Source organism: Eutrigla gurnardus (assembly GCF_963514095.1).
Source record: "Eutrigla gurnardus genome assembly, chromosome: 5".
Taxonomy (NCBI): Eukaryota; Metazoa; Chordata; class Actinopteri; order Perciformes; family Triglidae; genus Eutrigla; species Eutrigla gurnardus.
This window is the reverse complement of record NC_139919.1, coordinates 24541938-24557636: the sequence shown is the minus strand read 5'-3', so window position 1 is coordinate 24557636 and position 15699 is coordinate 24541938. Positions and strand designations below refer to the sequence as shown.

Here is a 15699-nt window from a genome sequence, read left to right as displayed (position 1 = left end):
ATATAACTTACTTAACACATTTAAATTTCTTTCAAATCACTAGTAAATTAATTCTACTAGAGAATGCTTTGTCTCAATTTTATATTTATCAATTGAAAGATTACATTTCACAGTTTACAGACAGACCTCTATAATTCCGTCAAACACAACCATGGTAAGGCAAAGCAAAGCCAACTTTAATTTGCATTTACCATGTTGTTGTTGTATTGGAATCCTGTTCGTGACGCCAATTTGGAAATATGTATGAGTTGAAGCAAGGAGACCTCAGGAGATAGTAGATGTCTTACACATAAATATTTATTTAACCTCCTAAGACCTGAGCTCTTTTTTTGGTATGCATTTTTAATTTCTCTTTGCTATTTGGGCTTATTTGGACCTGATAAGTCAAAAAACTAAGCATCATCTTTTGACATGATGTAGTTTTATAAGTGCGGGCCCCCGCAGAATTAAGTATTACGGTATAGAAAACCCCAAATGTGATGTCCACGCATGTGGACACCAGGTCTTATAGAGGTTAATGCCCGATGATCATAGTGAGAACCAAGATTTGAGCAGTACAACAGCTACGAACGCAACAGTGCAGTGCCAACCCCAAATCTGCCTCCTGTCCCTCCTCAGAAAGCATAAAAGCCTAATTATCTTGAGGAAGCTGCCACGGTGTCTGTATTATGTCGAGGTTAAGGGTAAGAACTTTGTGTTCGGCCCTGAGAGACACACAAGTGTGTGTGTTGTTTGTGTCCTTGCCTTGTCTGGAGAACAAGACACTCAGATAAAATGTCAACCTATTCATAAAATGACATGTATTAATCTTACACTGAGGGAATCAGGAAAAGAGAAAACTCCCTCACAGTCCTCACATACCAGCATACTCACCAGCCTGCACCAGTTCTCCACCAGCTCCCCACCACCTTCCACTTGGATAACTATCTCGCCCGTTCATCATTTAAAACAGGTTGCGGACAAGTACCCAGCTTGGCTTAGGCCGAAAAATACCTTTATTTTATTAAAGTCTCGTGTCTGAATCTGCCTTGGAGTGTAAAATAATTTAAACCAACTTGTAACAATTAGCTCTCATAATACACGTGTAAATATTTGTGTGTGCGTGACTATTTGCTTGACTACAATGTAAATATTACATTTGCTTCTGCTTGACTGCAATCTAAATATAATGCTTACGTACAATCGAGGAGGAATAAACGTGGTAATTTCTTGTTCCGTTGTTAATTACAAGTTTTGCTGTTTTGTGGGGAGAAAAATGATGTTATCTAAATCAATTCTTCATGGAAAAGATCATATTTTTTCTATGTGACATCTTTTGATTGTTGTTTTATTTACACAAAACCTTATGTTAATAGTTTATAGTAGCTAGAATTGCTGAGTTTTGTTTGCAAGCCACCCACCATGCAAGTTTACATGGTTAGAAGAACAAAATAGAACAAGCAATGCATGTTATTGTACCACAATACCACACATCTTCAGAAACAAGCTGAAAATGTTGTTCTTTTACAAGAGACTATTTATAGGACCGATGCACATGCACAATGACACCACTTAACCAATGCTTCCATAACCCCGTAAAGATGAAACACACTGACGTTCTCTTTCAGGATTGCACCGATTTCTAATAGCAACTTCTGAGCATACACTGAAATCACACATTATTTTTGTCATATTTACTTTTCTTGTAAAAAAAGATTAAATCTAAATTGAAATATTGAAATATAAATGTAAATGTTACATGTTGAACCTAAATGTTAAATCTAAATCTAAATGTTTCATGTTAAATCTAAATGTTAAATATTAAATCTAAATGTTACATATTGAATCTAAATGTTAAATGTTAAATCTAAATATAAATGTAAAATCTAAATATACATATTAAATGTTTATTTTAAATGTTCGATCTAAATGTTAAATCTAAATGTTAAATGTTAAATATAAATGTGCTTGGTGAAATTAAATATTTAGCTAATATGCAAATTCTAATATGCAATATGCCAATATGCAAATTCACACTGTTCTTCAAACAACAAGGCCGCTGCCGTATTTATGCAGAGACAAGGTTATTTTCAGTGTTTACAGATCAGCTTCGTATAAGCCTAGCTCTGAGCGAGCAGAACGCCAAAACAAGCATTTTTAAAGTTATTTTTATATCGTCTTAACAGACAGACTTAACTTGACTTGGGACTTTTTTACCAATCGTCATTAGTTTGACATACTCTGTATGTGCTCAGTGTAGTAAAATGTGACCTCAATATTTATTTTTTCCTCCTATTTTGTCCTCTCGGGGGCTCTGTACTTTTCAGAGTGAATACATCTCTATGAAATTCACCGATTCCTCTCCGGGTAAAGTTATAAACTCAGGACGCCGTTTAGTTTCTCAGAGTATCTGAGACTTCCACAACATGTACAAAGCAGTAATAGTGCTTATATCGGGCCATGAATGATAAAACATCACTGGTGTCTTCAAGGAGTTAAGCTAACCACTGTCCTCTCCGGTGCGTCCAGCCCGGGCGACGCAAATGAACCCAACTGACACGCGAATAAACACAACTGATTCTGTGACCATTCTACGCTATAGGTCTTGATTGAGTTTTTATTTTGGTACTTCTGCTGACCCACAGTGTGAATTTGCATATTAGCTATTTAGTTTTACCAAGCACATTTATATTTTACATTTATATTTACATATTTACATATGTCATTTATATTTACATTTATATATTGAGATTTAATTCATTTTTTTTACAAGTAAATATGACTAAGTTGACAAATATTTCTGTAATGTGGTAAAAAAAAATGACTTTAAAAAATCACGACGTTGTACGTAACCTGATACTGATGAATGAACTAATACCAGGGAGGACAGAGACAAACTAGAACCATGAGGACCTGTTGGGTATTCCAAATAGTTTCACACAGTCTGTGTACGTTGCAGTCAAGTGTCAGCTCTCATAATACATGTGTAAATATTTGTGTGTGCGTGACTGTTTGCTTGACTACAATGTAAATATGATTCTTTCCTGTACTGTCACTCCTTGAGGAAAAATAAATAACACTAAATAAAATACAACGTTGTAAGTAAAACATATGTCCAACAGTTGTTTTACCTCTTGTTCCTGCTAAGTAAGAGCAGCAGTTTCTTTGGTAAATCATGAGCCCCTATTGAGACTTTAAAGAGGGATAATCTCAAAGATATGCTGTGATTCAGTGCATGTTTGTCCTAGTTTCATGATATATTTGAGAGGTAACACACAAAGAAAAATACAGGAATGTTTCCTTCATGTTACAGATATCTCTGTGGGTCCCTGTAAGATGATGTGTCAAGAAATAATTTCCTGCAGTGAAAGAGGAAAAACTCAAGGATATTTCCATATCAGTACATTTATCCCCATCTTCCAAGTCACGTATGAGGAAAATAATATTATTTCCTCAGATAATGATAAAGAAAATGTATTAATTTTAAATTAAAAAAATTATATGAATGAAGATTTATATTATATCATTAAACATATTTTCTGTTTAGAACACAGAGTAATTCGACATTTTGTCCATACAACATTCAGTTCCAAATGTTGAAAATGTTGAAAATCTAGATTGTCCAGTCCCCCCCCCCCCCCCCCCATGCACTTACAACCAATGCATAAAAAACATGTTTTTCCTGTTAAAAGGCAAAGTGAAAATGGTTCCAAGCTGATGCAAGGACAAGAGACCAGATCCTATGTCATGTTCAGTTGGGTCCTTTCTCTCTTGTTTCCAGTGTTAAGTGTATAGTATGGCATGAAATGTCATAAAATGTCATACAAATCTCACAGTATAGTATGGAGTAAAAATGTTTTCGTATTATATGCCTTTAAAAATCGCATTACATTAGAATAGTGTAGTATGTACGACAACGTTTTAGCGCTAATGTAGGGAAATTTAAAAAACCGTAGCTGACAGAGGGGGACAATATTCCTTTGTACACTGAAAATTTGCCACTTTACAAACTCGCAAATATGCGACTTTTTTTCTCTGTACTGTACTGTTTTTCTCTGTACTGTCGAACATGTACATAGCCAATACAAAAAGTTGGTTGGTTCTGCTTACGCTGGATCTTTGCCAATGCTATGACAACAAGTGAAAACTACCGCTAGTATCTTAGTCCAACCGCACGATCAATAAACACTCATAAGATGACACTTTGGCCCATATAAATAAAACCAACAATAACCATCAACAGCCATCACCCTTAGTACCTTAACGGGGCATTGTCAAATGTTGTGATATATTAGTTAGAAAAATAAATGTGCATTCATGGGAAGTTAGCTAGCATAAATGCTAGCATCATAAATATATAACTTTCTAAACTCGCAAATTTGCCACTTTCTAAACTTGCAAATTTGCCACTTTTTTTTCTCAGTATACTGGCCCACTCTTCCGGTCCGTTTTTTAAATTTTTTTATCTTCCTACAGTTGCCCTAATACGCCATCGTAAGTATGCCATACAAAATATAGTATAATAGTATAGTATAATATAGTATAGTATAGTATAGTATAGTATAGTATAGTATAGTATGTCAAAAAGTCATAAAAAAAAGTCATAGTATAGCATGTCGAAAAAGTCATTACAAAAAGTCAAAGTATAGTATGTTTAAAAAAGTCAGAGTATAACAAAAAAAAGTCATTATTAAAAGTAAAACAGGTCCAAAACAGACATTAAAAAAGTAATCGTATAGCATGTACAAAAATCAATTGAAAATCATATTATTGGTGACATTATTATTTTATTTTTATTTTGGGACACAAATATTACAACATCAGTCAAATTCATCGTAAGCACAGTGAGCTTAACATCAATGTGAAATTCATGCCCACATACAATATAATTTAAATGTAGAAATTCATATTTACAGATTTGTTAAAGCATCAGTAACTAACCTAAACTGACTTGCCAGTTGTTCTTGCCAGAACAATACAGCTGAAAAACTGTATACTCACTAATTTGTGGTATATCATCATGTGTCAAGTGTCCATCAAGGGCATTGTGAGCTATAAATGGATATTTGTTTGTACCATTTGCCAAAACTCCCAAGGTTAAATGAATGAATGAATGAATTTATTTATTTTAAAACAGGGACAATGCACAAAAAAAAAAAACATTAATCTTGTAAAACAAGAAGAGATGCTTTGAGCCAGGTTATAGCAACAATTGCTCATTTCCGCCTGTAGTCCCTGTTATATGCATAAACAATCATCTGAGGAAACAATCACACCATGGTGCTTTTCACTCTTTCGAAGATCTGTTGGACTTTCACTGCAGGGACACAGCCTTCCCTCAAAATGTTGATGGTCCCTGGAAAGCATGAAATAGACTTGCGTTAGAAAGTGCCAATTAAAACATACGCACACACAGACACACACACACTCACACACACACACACACACACCAAATGCAATGGGAACACATGTTTGCTTTTTACCTTCATCGATGTTAAGGCAACTGACCACAGTGGAAGCGACAATTTCATTTGAGTCCCCATCACACAGAACCCCTTGGATCTTGTTTCCCAGTCGACTGGCAAAAAAAACAACAACAACAAAAAAAACACATTAGGAGAAGGTGTGTGAGTGAATCTACATTTGGTTTCCGTCCATTTATCAGACATTAATCTGCTGTAAAAAGTTCAAGTTCTGCAAAGAGAGACTCACTTGATGACCATGCTGTGGTGGGTGCTGTCCAGCTCGCCACTGGGATTGGCTGACGTAATAGCAAGGGGTCCAGTGATGTCACATAGGTGGCCCGTCACCGTGTGGTTAGGGACGCGGATCATGATGCTGTCCTTGGTGCCAACACGATCATAGGCTGGTCCCACTCCTTCACAAAATCAGTTTAAAGATGAGGTGAATACTGGTGACGGATGTTAATCAGTTCACTGAATGCAGCAAAATAGCATTTACCTAGGTTGAACAGCCAGTCTCCTTTCCTGACGATGCAACTGATGCCTCCCGGATACACATTCCGCAGGAACTCCCAGAGCAGAGGGCTGAAGGGAGGCTTGGTTGGCACCAGCTGCTCTATATTAGAAATGCATATGCAGATGGGCTTCTCTGCTGGTCTGTCCTGGATGAGGTCAGAGATAACAGGTTGATGAATTTTACATCAAAGACAACATATTGAAATTGGATTGAATGATCGGTGTCATATCAAACTTCAACGTTTCTTACTTTAATATTGTATATTTTCTCTATAGCTTGGGGGTTCTTGCAGGAGACAGCCAGGGCATACACAGTGTCTGTGGGAATGCCACACACCCCTCCTTCCTCCAGAATGCCAGCAATCTTCAGGAGACCACTGGTGAGTCTTGAATCAGCCAAAGGACAGGGTGGTTCTGTAGAAGACTCCTCCCTCACTGTCTCCTGAGACACAAAAGGACATTTCCGTGAAATAAAAAAGGTATAGCATGTGCCAGACCATTATAGAATTAGCAGAGGAATGTAAAAGCTGTGTCATAATTGGCTACCTTTATTAAGGGAGGGCCCATAGGAAGAAGGATTTGTGAGGTGGTGCAGTTCACCATTGACGCCAGAGCTCCATATAAACATGTTATTGAAAGTATTGCAAGCATAGTAACTGTAAAGAAAAATGTCACAGTGTTTCAATAACTATATGGATTCATTTCAGCCTTTTTCTATATTTAAAAACCTTTAAGAAGTTGTTCAGAATGAGGCTTTGGCCACACTTACTTTCTAGATCATATGGCAGTCGATGCAGAGTGGAAAGCAGGAAACAGAACAGAACAACCTCCATGACTACTGTTAGAAACAGCAAAACCAGGTTCCTGTAGGCAGCTAAGATAGACAATGGAAGAATAAAAACAAGCTCAAAGACAAACAAATGAGTTATATTCATTTATCTTCAATAAAAACATATTTGTTAACCTTACCAATCACAATAACAAAAACATTAATGATCAGAAGAGCAATGGCTCCAGCTGTAAAACCGTAGGTTGCCCCTGTGGAAAACTGCACCAGGTGACCTAGTAAAGAAAAATGTGGGATCAGAAATTTGTGTAATTTAATCACAACAAGTCTCCATTTAAACATATGTTTGTACTGACTCACCTGCAAACCTAAACCAGGTCCAGGTTGCCCACAGTGCTGCATAAATGGTTGGGATGACAGATCCAAAACGGCCCCCTCCTGTGACTTGCAAACGGCTGACATAGGCTTGAATGATGGCTCCCGAGATGAGGACCCAAGGGACAGTCAGATGAAGGAAGGCAGTATTCGTATTGGATGAACGTACATGAATAGCTGAGAGAGCTGCAACCCCATTTGAAAGGTAGAACAGGGCGTCTGAACCCCCGTCAGCTTGTGGCGGCATCTCCTGTTTGCCTTGCTGGGGACTGTAGCTTTTCAAGGCCTTGTTCAGCCGGTCAGTGGAGATGGGCTGAGGCCCTACAGGGATGAGAGACTTCTCTGCTATGGTGTTTATTAGACGCGCAAACGTACCATACAGCGAGGCTGCGGTGAACAGGGAGCAAGCTACACCAAAGAAGGCATAGTATGTCTGGGGAGCAATCTGAGGGATTGTTGAAATTGTGAGCAGGACAAACAGCATATTGTGGATCAGCTCCATGACATCTGTGTTCAGGCTAACCACGCATAGCACCAAGCCCGCCACCACAAAGAACCAATCTCCCAGCATTTGTCGCCTCCCTGAGACCAGTTCATTGTCCCCAACAACCAAAGCAGACACCACAAACTCATCCCAAGCCTTGATCAGCCAAAATGTGACATAAAGACCAAACTTGGTGGTGTGGTAGCAGTCTTGGCGCAGATGGGCGTAGTAGCTGGAGAAGAGGTGGGCAACTCCGATGATTGAGAGCCATGTGGCTCCGATGACGAAGGACTTCATGTACCCAAAGCAGTAGAAAGCGAAAATGAAAGAGGCAACAGTATCGCAGAAGTAACCCAAGGCGAAGGGCTCTGCATATTTTGTGTTTTTTTTCTTCTGTTGGCTAGTACTCTGGGCACTTGTTGAGGTGGCAGTGCCTAGCAGGAGAACATTAAAGAGGGGGGTTCCGAAGCCTTTAAGGACTAGACGTTGAGTCAGACCCTTGACGAGCAGTGCAGCTGAACCATAGATGGCAAAAATGAGAATGACCAACTCCAGAACCCCAGAGACCACGAGAGCCCAGGAGCTGGATACCAGACCCACTGCTTCAAAAACTAAGGTGGCCGTTATGGCCCCAAAAACAAAAGGCATGATGTAGTTGACCGTAGCAGAGCACAAAACTAGGAGAAAGGATAGAATAATATAGGGGACCTGACCAGCAATGGCGGACTCTTTTATGATCAGGCACAAATGGCAAACAGGGATGTCTGTGGCGGTCATAGATATGTTAGCAGACGAATTGTACATGATCTGATGTGACACAGATGAGGTTTCAGCTAAAGCGCCAAAGTAGATTTTAGTTGCACCATAACTGCTCCAAAGAGCAGCATACCCAATGAAGGCAGTGCCAGCCAGATGATCGTACTTTCTAAAGCAAAGCATTCCGGCCACCAGTTGGCATATACCACCAATCAGGATGAGATGAACCCCTTTAAAAAAGAAAACAAGAATACTAAGTTACTAAGACAATACTCTTTTAAGTATTATGATTCACATTTAATAGATTATGTTCAGATTTTACCTGCCAGTATGTTCTCCACCCCGACTGGCGCATTGCCAGTGTGTGCTTTATTGAAGTTCTGTAGAAGTATGAGGAATGCACTGATCCCATTGGATAACATGCCTAACACTCCTGGTTCACCGTAGAAGCTGGCGGGGAATCCACCTGATGTCGCCATCATGTCTTTGTTGTCAATATGCTGTTTCACTGAAATAATGACAAAGAAAATATATCCATGAATGTATGTACATGTACATTTCCATTAACTAAGCATAATGTGCAATACCAAATACAGTAATCCCCCAAAATACAAATTGACAGTATTGTCTTAATCTTGGTTGATTTATTTTAACATTTAACAGACTCTACAAAGTGGACCTGCTCTATATGTATAAATAATATCTTAATTCAAAGGCATTCTTATTTCCAGGCAAAGAAATCATACATCATATTCAATTGGAACAAACTCCCGACCAATGTCAGGACAGCAGAGTCATTTGCCATCTTCCGAAAAAGGCTCAAGACTCACCTTTTCAGACTTCACCTCGACTCTGCATAGCATGACCCACTAAACCCCCCCACCCCCACCCCAAAAAAAACCTATAGCACTTTGATCATAGCACTGTTGTCCTTAAGGTATGTTTGCTGAACTACTACTTTACTCAGACGAGGACCTAACACATTTTTTAGCTCTTACTTTATCGGCAATGATATGTTTCTTTGCTTCTTTCTTTTGACAAATGTACTTATTGTAAGTCGCTTTGGACAAAAGCGTCTGCTAAATGACCTAAATGTAAATGTAAATTCCTCTTCTACCAAAATATCCCCCTAAATGTCACACACCGTTCTTGTAAGGAACATAATTATACTGTAAATGGATGACATATTGTGAAGTCCTTCATCTCACTAAACACTGACAGAAAAGAGAGTCTTCATTAGCGAATTCCTTTCCTATGTGAAGTGCATTGACCCACTGTAACAAGAGACATGTTAACTGTATTTGCAGTTACTTTCCTGCTTGAATAACTGCGAAGCAGCCAGTGTCATTTTTCCATAAGAACAGTGTAATTTTTTTCAAATATGTCAGATATATATTTTCAGAGTGTTTTCAGTAAATTAGTTTTTCTTTGTTAAATTAATATATAACTCAATAGAAACTAGAAGGAAAAGAAAATGAAGTCTTACCTTGTGAAGACACTCTATCACATGAACTGCTGAGTTTTTCCACACAGGAATGAAAGTTTGTCATTAATAAGGCCTCCCCCCATGAAGGAGGAGTTCATGAAAATTCCCCACAGTCTGCAACCTGAGCACTGCTCACTGCTCTTCACCTTTTGATAAAAAAAAAAAGTACGACCCCTCCCTTCTCCACTTCTAAGGAATGGGGATGATGGTTACGATGACGATGTCCACCGTGGAAATTCCTCTATTTATTCTGCTAATTTTGTTTACGGATATGCCTTCCCTTCCGACGATCCTCCCAGGACAATTTCAATAGCCACTGTTCTGGACTATATAAGGCAGGTAACCATCACAATCTGAACAGCATCAGCATCCTTCCAACAAACTGTTGCCAACATCTTTGATTAAGGAAAAAAGAGGAGCAACAACTGACTGAAGCTATGATCTCCACATTACAGGTAAAGATTTAAGTATATATATATAAATATATAAAGGTTTATCTTCATCCGGTCCGGTGTGGAATTTCATACAAAATTCCAAAATCACAATAGAGCTTGAAGTGTGTCGGTAATTTTATGTGAGAACTTATAGGGAATAATTTAACAGAGCTCTTGTTAAAAGTTTTTTTAAGAAGCATACAGGCTCATTAAGATGTATTATCATTATTATTTAGTGATGCTAATGTCCATTTAAAGGTTGATATAACTAGATCTGTTTAGAGTCTGAGGCAGAAAATGACTGTGTCCACAGCCTAAAATTGATCTGAGGTTTTTTACATTTTTAAACAATAGTAATACAATAAATGAAACATTTAGTTACATATACTCCACTCTTTGTGCTGCAGAAAACCATGAGACCAGTGTGGGCTGTCAGAGGACTACATAGGTCTGCAGTAGAAGGTAAACTCCATCCTCTTGTCGAAGTAGAAGAAGACATATCTCTCCGGTTCAGCCTTTACAAAAAGCATTTTTTACTGATAGACAAATAAACTAAACCTTCTGCTCACATCTTTCGTTGTTCCCCCGCAGCCTTGAAGTCTCTGCCGCCTGACGACACAGTAACAGCCAGCTACGGGAAGTTCATCAGTGACGTAAAGTCCCAGCACTTGTCCTCCGTCGTGCTCCACCGCAGCAAGCGGATGGTGCTGGACAGCATTGGAGTTGGTCTGATTGGCAGCACAACCGACGTGTTTGATCTGGCCCTGCAGCACTGTCAGGTGAGGCGAAGGGGGAACAAATAACAACCCTTTGATGCTCCCAAGAACATTTATGTGTATTATGGTTTTGATTTCTAACATTTATCAATTTTTTCATGCATATTGTAAATCATTTATGCAAGTGTTGTATTTCTCAGTGTTAGTGAGTTATTTTTAATGTTTTTTTTAAAATTATTTATAGCTTACTGTAAACAATGTGAAGTGAAATAGTCACACTATTCCCCCTTATGCACATGAGTGTGGGCATTGAAACCCATTCAAATCACTTTTGATCTTGTTACAGTACAAAGTAAAAATCATGCATCTTCTTATTTCTCCATTTCATTTGAGGCATTTAGCTTTAAGTGTGAGTTCTGAGAGATTTTGTCAGGATGACGTCATTTTTACCATATATGGCAAATGGGGAAAAAAACCTGCTTTTCCAGATAAACAGCATTAGCACTATAGCTATAGCTCTCTCCAAACAAGCCTTGAGGCATTACGTTTGTGTGCGTGCCTGAGTGGTAATATATGCATGTGGGTGTGCGTGTATGTTTGCACAGCGTGGACATTGCATCATATTTACATTACATTTACATTCACATTTAGGGCATTTAGCAGACGCTTTTGTCCAAAGCGACTTACAATAAGTACATTTGTCAAAAGAAAGAAACCACAACATATCATTGCCCTTAATGTAAGAGCGAAAAATAGTCAGGTGCTCATCTGAGTAAAGTAGTAGCTGTTCAGCAAGGATACCTTAAGTACAACAGTGCAATGATCAAATTGCTATAGGTTGCGTTGCATCCTTTGTGAGGAAAGACTTTTCCTCACATAAAAAGGATGTTGTAGAGGGCAAATCTGCAGGATCGGGCCACAGCAGTGATGTTGGGGGTGCAGGATAGTTGGTCGTCGGGGATTACACCCAGGTTCCACGCAGTTGACGAAGGCGACACTGTGATATCCTCAACAGTGACCGACAGGTCCATGCGAGGGCAGTCTTTCCTTGGGATGAAGAGGAGTTTGGTTTTACGCAGGTTAAGCTTGAGGTGATCGCAGTTGTCCAGGCAGAGATGTTTGCCAGAGGTGCAAGTTGCAATGTGGGTGTCGGAGGTTGGGGGAAAAGAGAGGAACAGTTGGGTGTCGTCTGCATAACAATGGTATAGGAGAATCCATGGAGAGGTACTACACCACCAGGAGGCGCTCAATATGCTCAATATATCTACAACAGGGGGACCATGACCCCTAGAGGGTCTGCAGACTTACTGCAGGGGTCCCCCGAAATGATTTGATCCCAAGCTTTGTTTCTTCCAAAAAATTCATATCAAAAATGTATTTACCCATGTCCATCTTTTCCCCTTCAGCACATGTATGCTCCTGATGACATCAGCTCTGTGTACGGCCGCAGGGGCACCAGGCTCTCCCCGACGCTTGCAGCTTTCGTCAATGGAGTGGCTGTGAGTATAAATAGGTGGGATGGGTCAGCAAGGTCCCCCACTTCAGATGCACTCAGGGACATAATGGGAGTGAAATTCAGCCCGGGACTTAGAGATGGAGAGGCCTTGCATGCAAGCTTCCAGAGGGCGAGACACAAAAAATATGTAAAGCCACCAGGCCATGTCATTTCTGCATGAATTTGCCCCTAGTGGTTGAAGCTTGTTTCGGAAATAAAGGGGCCTTTTTTCGGCCTCAGTGAGCCTTAGAGAAAGGAGATTAATTGCAAGTGTTTACAGCTAGCTACTGTATTAAATGTAATGTTGTTGTTTGCTGCAGACTCACTCCATGGACTTTGATGACACGTGGCACCCTGCCACTCATCCCTCCGGAGCGGTCCTTCCTGCTGTGCTAGCTCTCAGTGACATGATGCCTGCTAACAGCAAACCCAGTGGGTCGGACTTCCTGCTAGCATTCAATGTCGGCATTGAGATCCAGGGCAGACTGATGAGGTTCTCTAATGAGGCCCACAACATCCCCAAGAGGTGAGCGCCTAACATGGAGTCAAATTGGACTTAACTACTGTGATTTATCGTCTCGTACTTTACTGGATCAATCACAGTGATTATTTAATAAATATGAAGCCAGCTCTTTCTTGTACTCTACATGGAGAACAAGTATCTGCATGAGTCTCCACGATATTTCCATCTGTCGGTCTCTGCAGTGTTGTTTACATGGAGGCCGGGCAGGCTAATGTGCAGCCTCTCAGTGGCGCCAGTGATCTGTGAATGGCGTTTTATTATGTTCATCTCAAGGACAGCTGAGGCTCTGTGGGTAGTGTTAGCAACAATTAGCCATGTGGTGGAGAATATCACACAGCTCTGCAGTGTTTACGCCGAGTCAAATGACCCGTGTTATCTGCTTGTTTAGCATATACTGAAATGACTAAAACAACAACATTCTCATCACCAGGTTTCACCCTCCCAGTGTGGTGGGGCCTATGGGAAGTGCGGCCGCCTGTGCACGCCTCTTGTCCTTGGATCACCTCCGGTGCAGTCATGCCTTGGCTATAGCTGCTTCTCTATCTGGGGCCCCAATGGCTAATGCTGCCACTCAGTCTAAACCCCTCCACATCGGCAACGCCTCACGTCTGGGACTGGAAGCTGCTCTGCTGGCTTCCCGGGGCCTAGAGGCGAGCCCCCTGGTCCTGGATGCTGTCGCTGGTGTGGCTGGCTTCAGCGCTTTTTACGAAGACTACGTGCCGCAGCCGTTAGAATCACCTAACGACGACAGCCATATGTTCCTTCTAGAAAACCAGGACATGGCCTTCAAGCTCTTCCCTGCCCATCTGGGGATGCACTGGGTGGCAGATGCTGCGGCCGCGGTCCATAAGCTTCTTGTGGGGCTTGGCTCTGGCACTGTCTCCCCAGCTCAAGTCCGAGACATCCTGCTAATAGTCCCCAAATCAAAGTACATCGACAGGCCTTACCCCGACTCTGAGCACGAGGCACGGCACTCCTTCCAATTCAACGCTTGCAGCGCCCTCCTGGACGGAGAGGTGACGGTGCAGTCCTTCACACACGAGGCCTTGAGACGCCCCGACCTGCACGCCCTGCTGAGCCGCGTTCGCATGGAGCATCCCCAAAACAACCCGGCTAATTTCAACAGCATGTACGGCGAGGTTCAGGTGACACTTGCTGGTGGCGACGTTCTGAAAAAGCGCTGTGACACCTTCTACGGACACTGGCGCAACCCGCTGACCGATGACAGCCTGAGGAAAAAGTTCAGAAACAACGCGGGGGCGGTGCTTCCCTCGGAGAAGGTTGAGAGGCTGATTGAAGTGGTGGAGGACCTGGACAGACTTGGCGACTGTACGGCCCTTCTCTCACAGCTGTAATGAATGATCAGAGACATACAATAACAGCAAAACCTAAATATATTTTTTGGTCCAAATCAATAGAGAACATCCAGCCTTTCCATATGGCTCGTTTACCAGTACTGACAAATACTGAAATATCTGTTAAGGCCAGGTTCAGCCATGTCAGAATATCTGATGTCCTGAATTATGTTGTGTATTATCACATTTTATTTTATTTTATTAACCTATAAGAACCCCAGGTGACACTGGTGTCACACGTCCTTTAAATGTCCTGGAAAGTTCCTTATATAGCTTTATCCTTGATTTTAACTCATGAAGTCCCTATAGTGACACCTGAACATCATGGTGGGTCATGTGACAGGTCATGTGATTTTGTGTTCCCATGTTTCCAAGATGGCTGTGTGCCAGGTTAACAAATGTGACAGAACTAGCTATATTTAAAAAGCTTGTTTTTTATGCTAAAGGTTAGATTCAAACCATTTAAAAAGTCTAATTCTTACATAACATGTCATTCATCACATTTAACCTGTTGTGAAAACATGTCTTGAACACTTTGATATAAAACAATTTAGCTAAATATCATTGTGGCATAGTGTCACATCGGGCCTTTAACCTTAAAACTGTCATGTCTACCCGATGAGACCTATGTCACAATAAGAAAAATGATTGTGAACTGCTCAGTTAATTTAGCTGATTCAATTATATGTCGTTAATATATTTTATTGTTGTTAAATCCAAAGTATATTTAAACAAATGTAAATAAAAAAAATATCATATAACTTAAATGATTAAGAAAATGTATAAGAACACCATTTTTGCATATCAGTAAATAAAATAAACAGATAAGCAGGATTTGGTCTGGTAATTCAGACTGTAGTGAATCTGGCAATTTAGATGAAGTCCCCTCAACCAAGCCATGTGAGTGCACATTCAAAGGTATTTCAGGAAGTTCATCATGGCATAAATGCTTGAGTTACTGAAGGAGAAAACACATTTGTACAGTGTACAAAAATCTGCACATCACAGCAATGTTAATAAAAGCTGGAAATATGAATTGGCCTGCAGACCCTGCTGGCATGGCTACACTGAATAGACACACAATAGGATGAGTGCTGGAAGATCCATCCATGGCTTCAACGTTGATCACCCCAGAGGAGCACAACTCTATTGATGAGCAAATGGTGTCGATGCAGCCCAATATGTCCAGGGCAAACCCCGCCCTTGGGGATAGACAATTTGGGGCCGCTGCACTTCCACTGGAATCCTCTATGAAGGTGGCAGTGAGGAGAAAAACCTCCCTTGGCATGGGAGGTGATATTGTGGTCAAGCTGTGCAAAACTGCAAATACT

General features: G+C 40.5%; 2 protein-coding genes across 2 annotated transcripts; one reads left to right on the top strand and one right to left on the bottom strand.

Moving 5' to 3' along the window:
• Positions 1-5237: 5237 nt before the first annotated feature.
• On the bottom strand, positions 5238-8864 carry LOC311013745 (uncharacterized protein). The gene is made up of 10 exons (XM_084009920.1): positions 8682-8864; positions 7105-8589; positions 6927-7019; positions 6727-6831; positions 6504-6613; positions 6208-6399; positions 5941-6103; positions 5692-5857; positions 5463-5557; positions 5238-5335 (listed from the first exon to the last, which is right to left on the bottom strand). Exons 1-10 carry the CDS (start codon positions 8839-8841, stop codon positions 5250-5252), a joined length of 2655 nt encoding a protein of 884 aa, XP_083866046.1. The 5' UTR covers positions 8842-8864; the 3' UTR covers positions 5238-5249.
• Positions 8865-10899: 2035 nt separating this feature from the next.
• Positions 10900-14368, top strand: irg1l (immunoresponsive gene 1, like; the record flags this gene model as incomplete). Its single annotated transcript, XM_084009823.1, has 4 exons — positions 10900-11058; positions 12402-12494; positions 12811-13016; positions 13444-14368. The coding sequence occupies exons 1-4, from the start codon at positions 10981-10983 to the stop codon at positions 14366-14368; spliced, it is 1302 nt and encodes a 433-aa protein (XP_083865949.1). The 5' UTR covers positions 10900-10980.
• Between the last annotated feature and the right edge of the window lie 1331 nt (positions 14369-15699).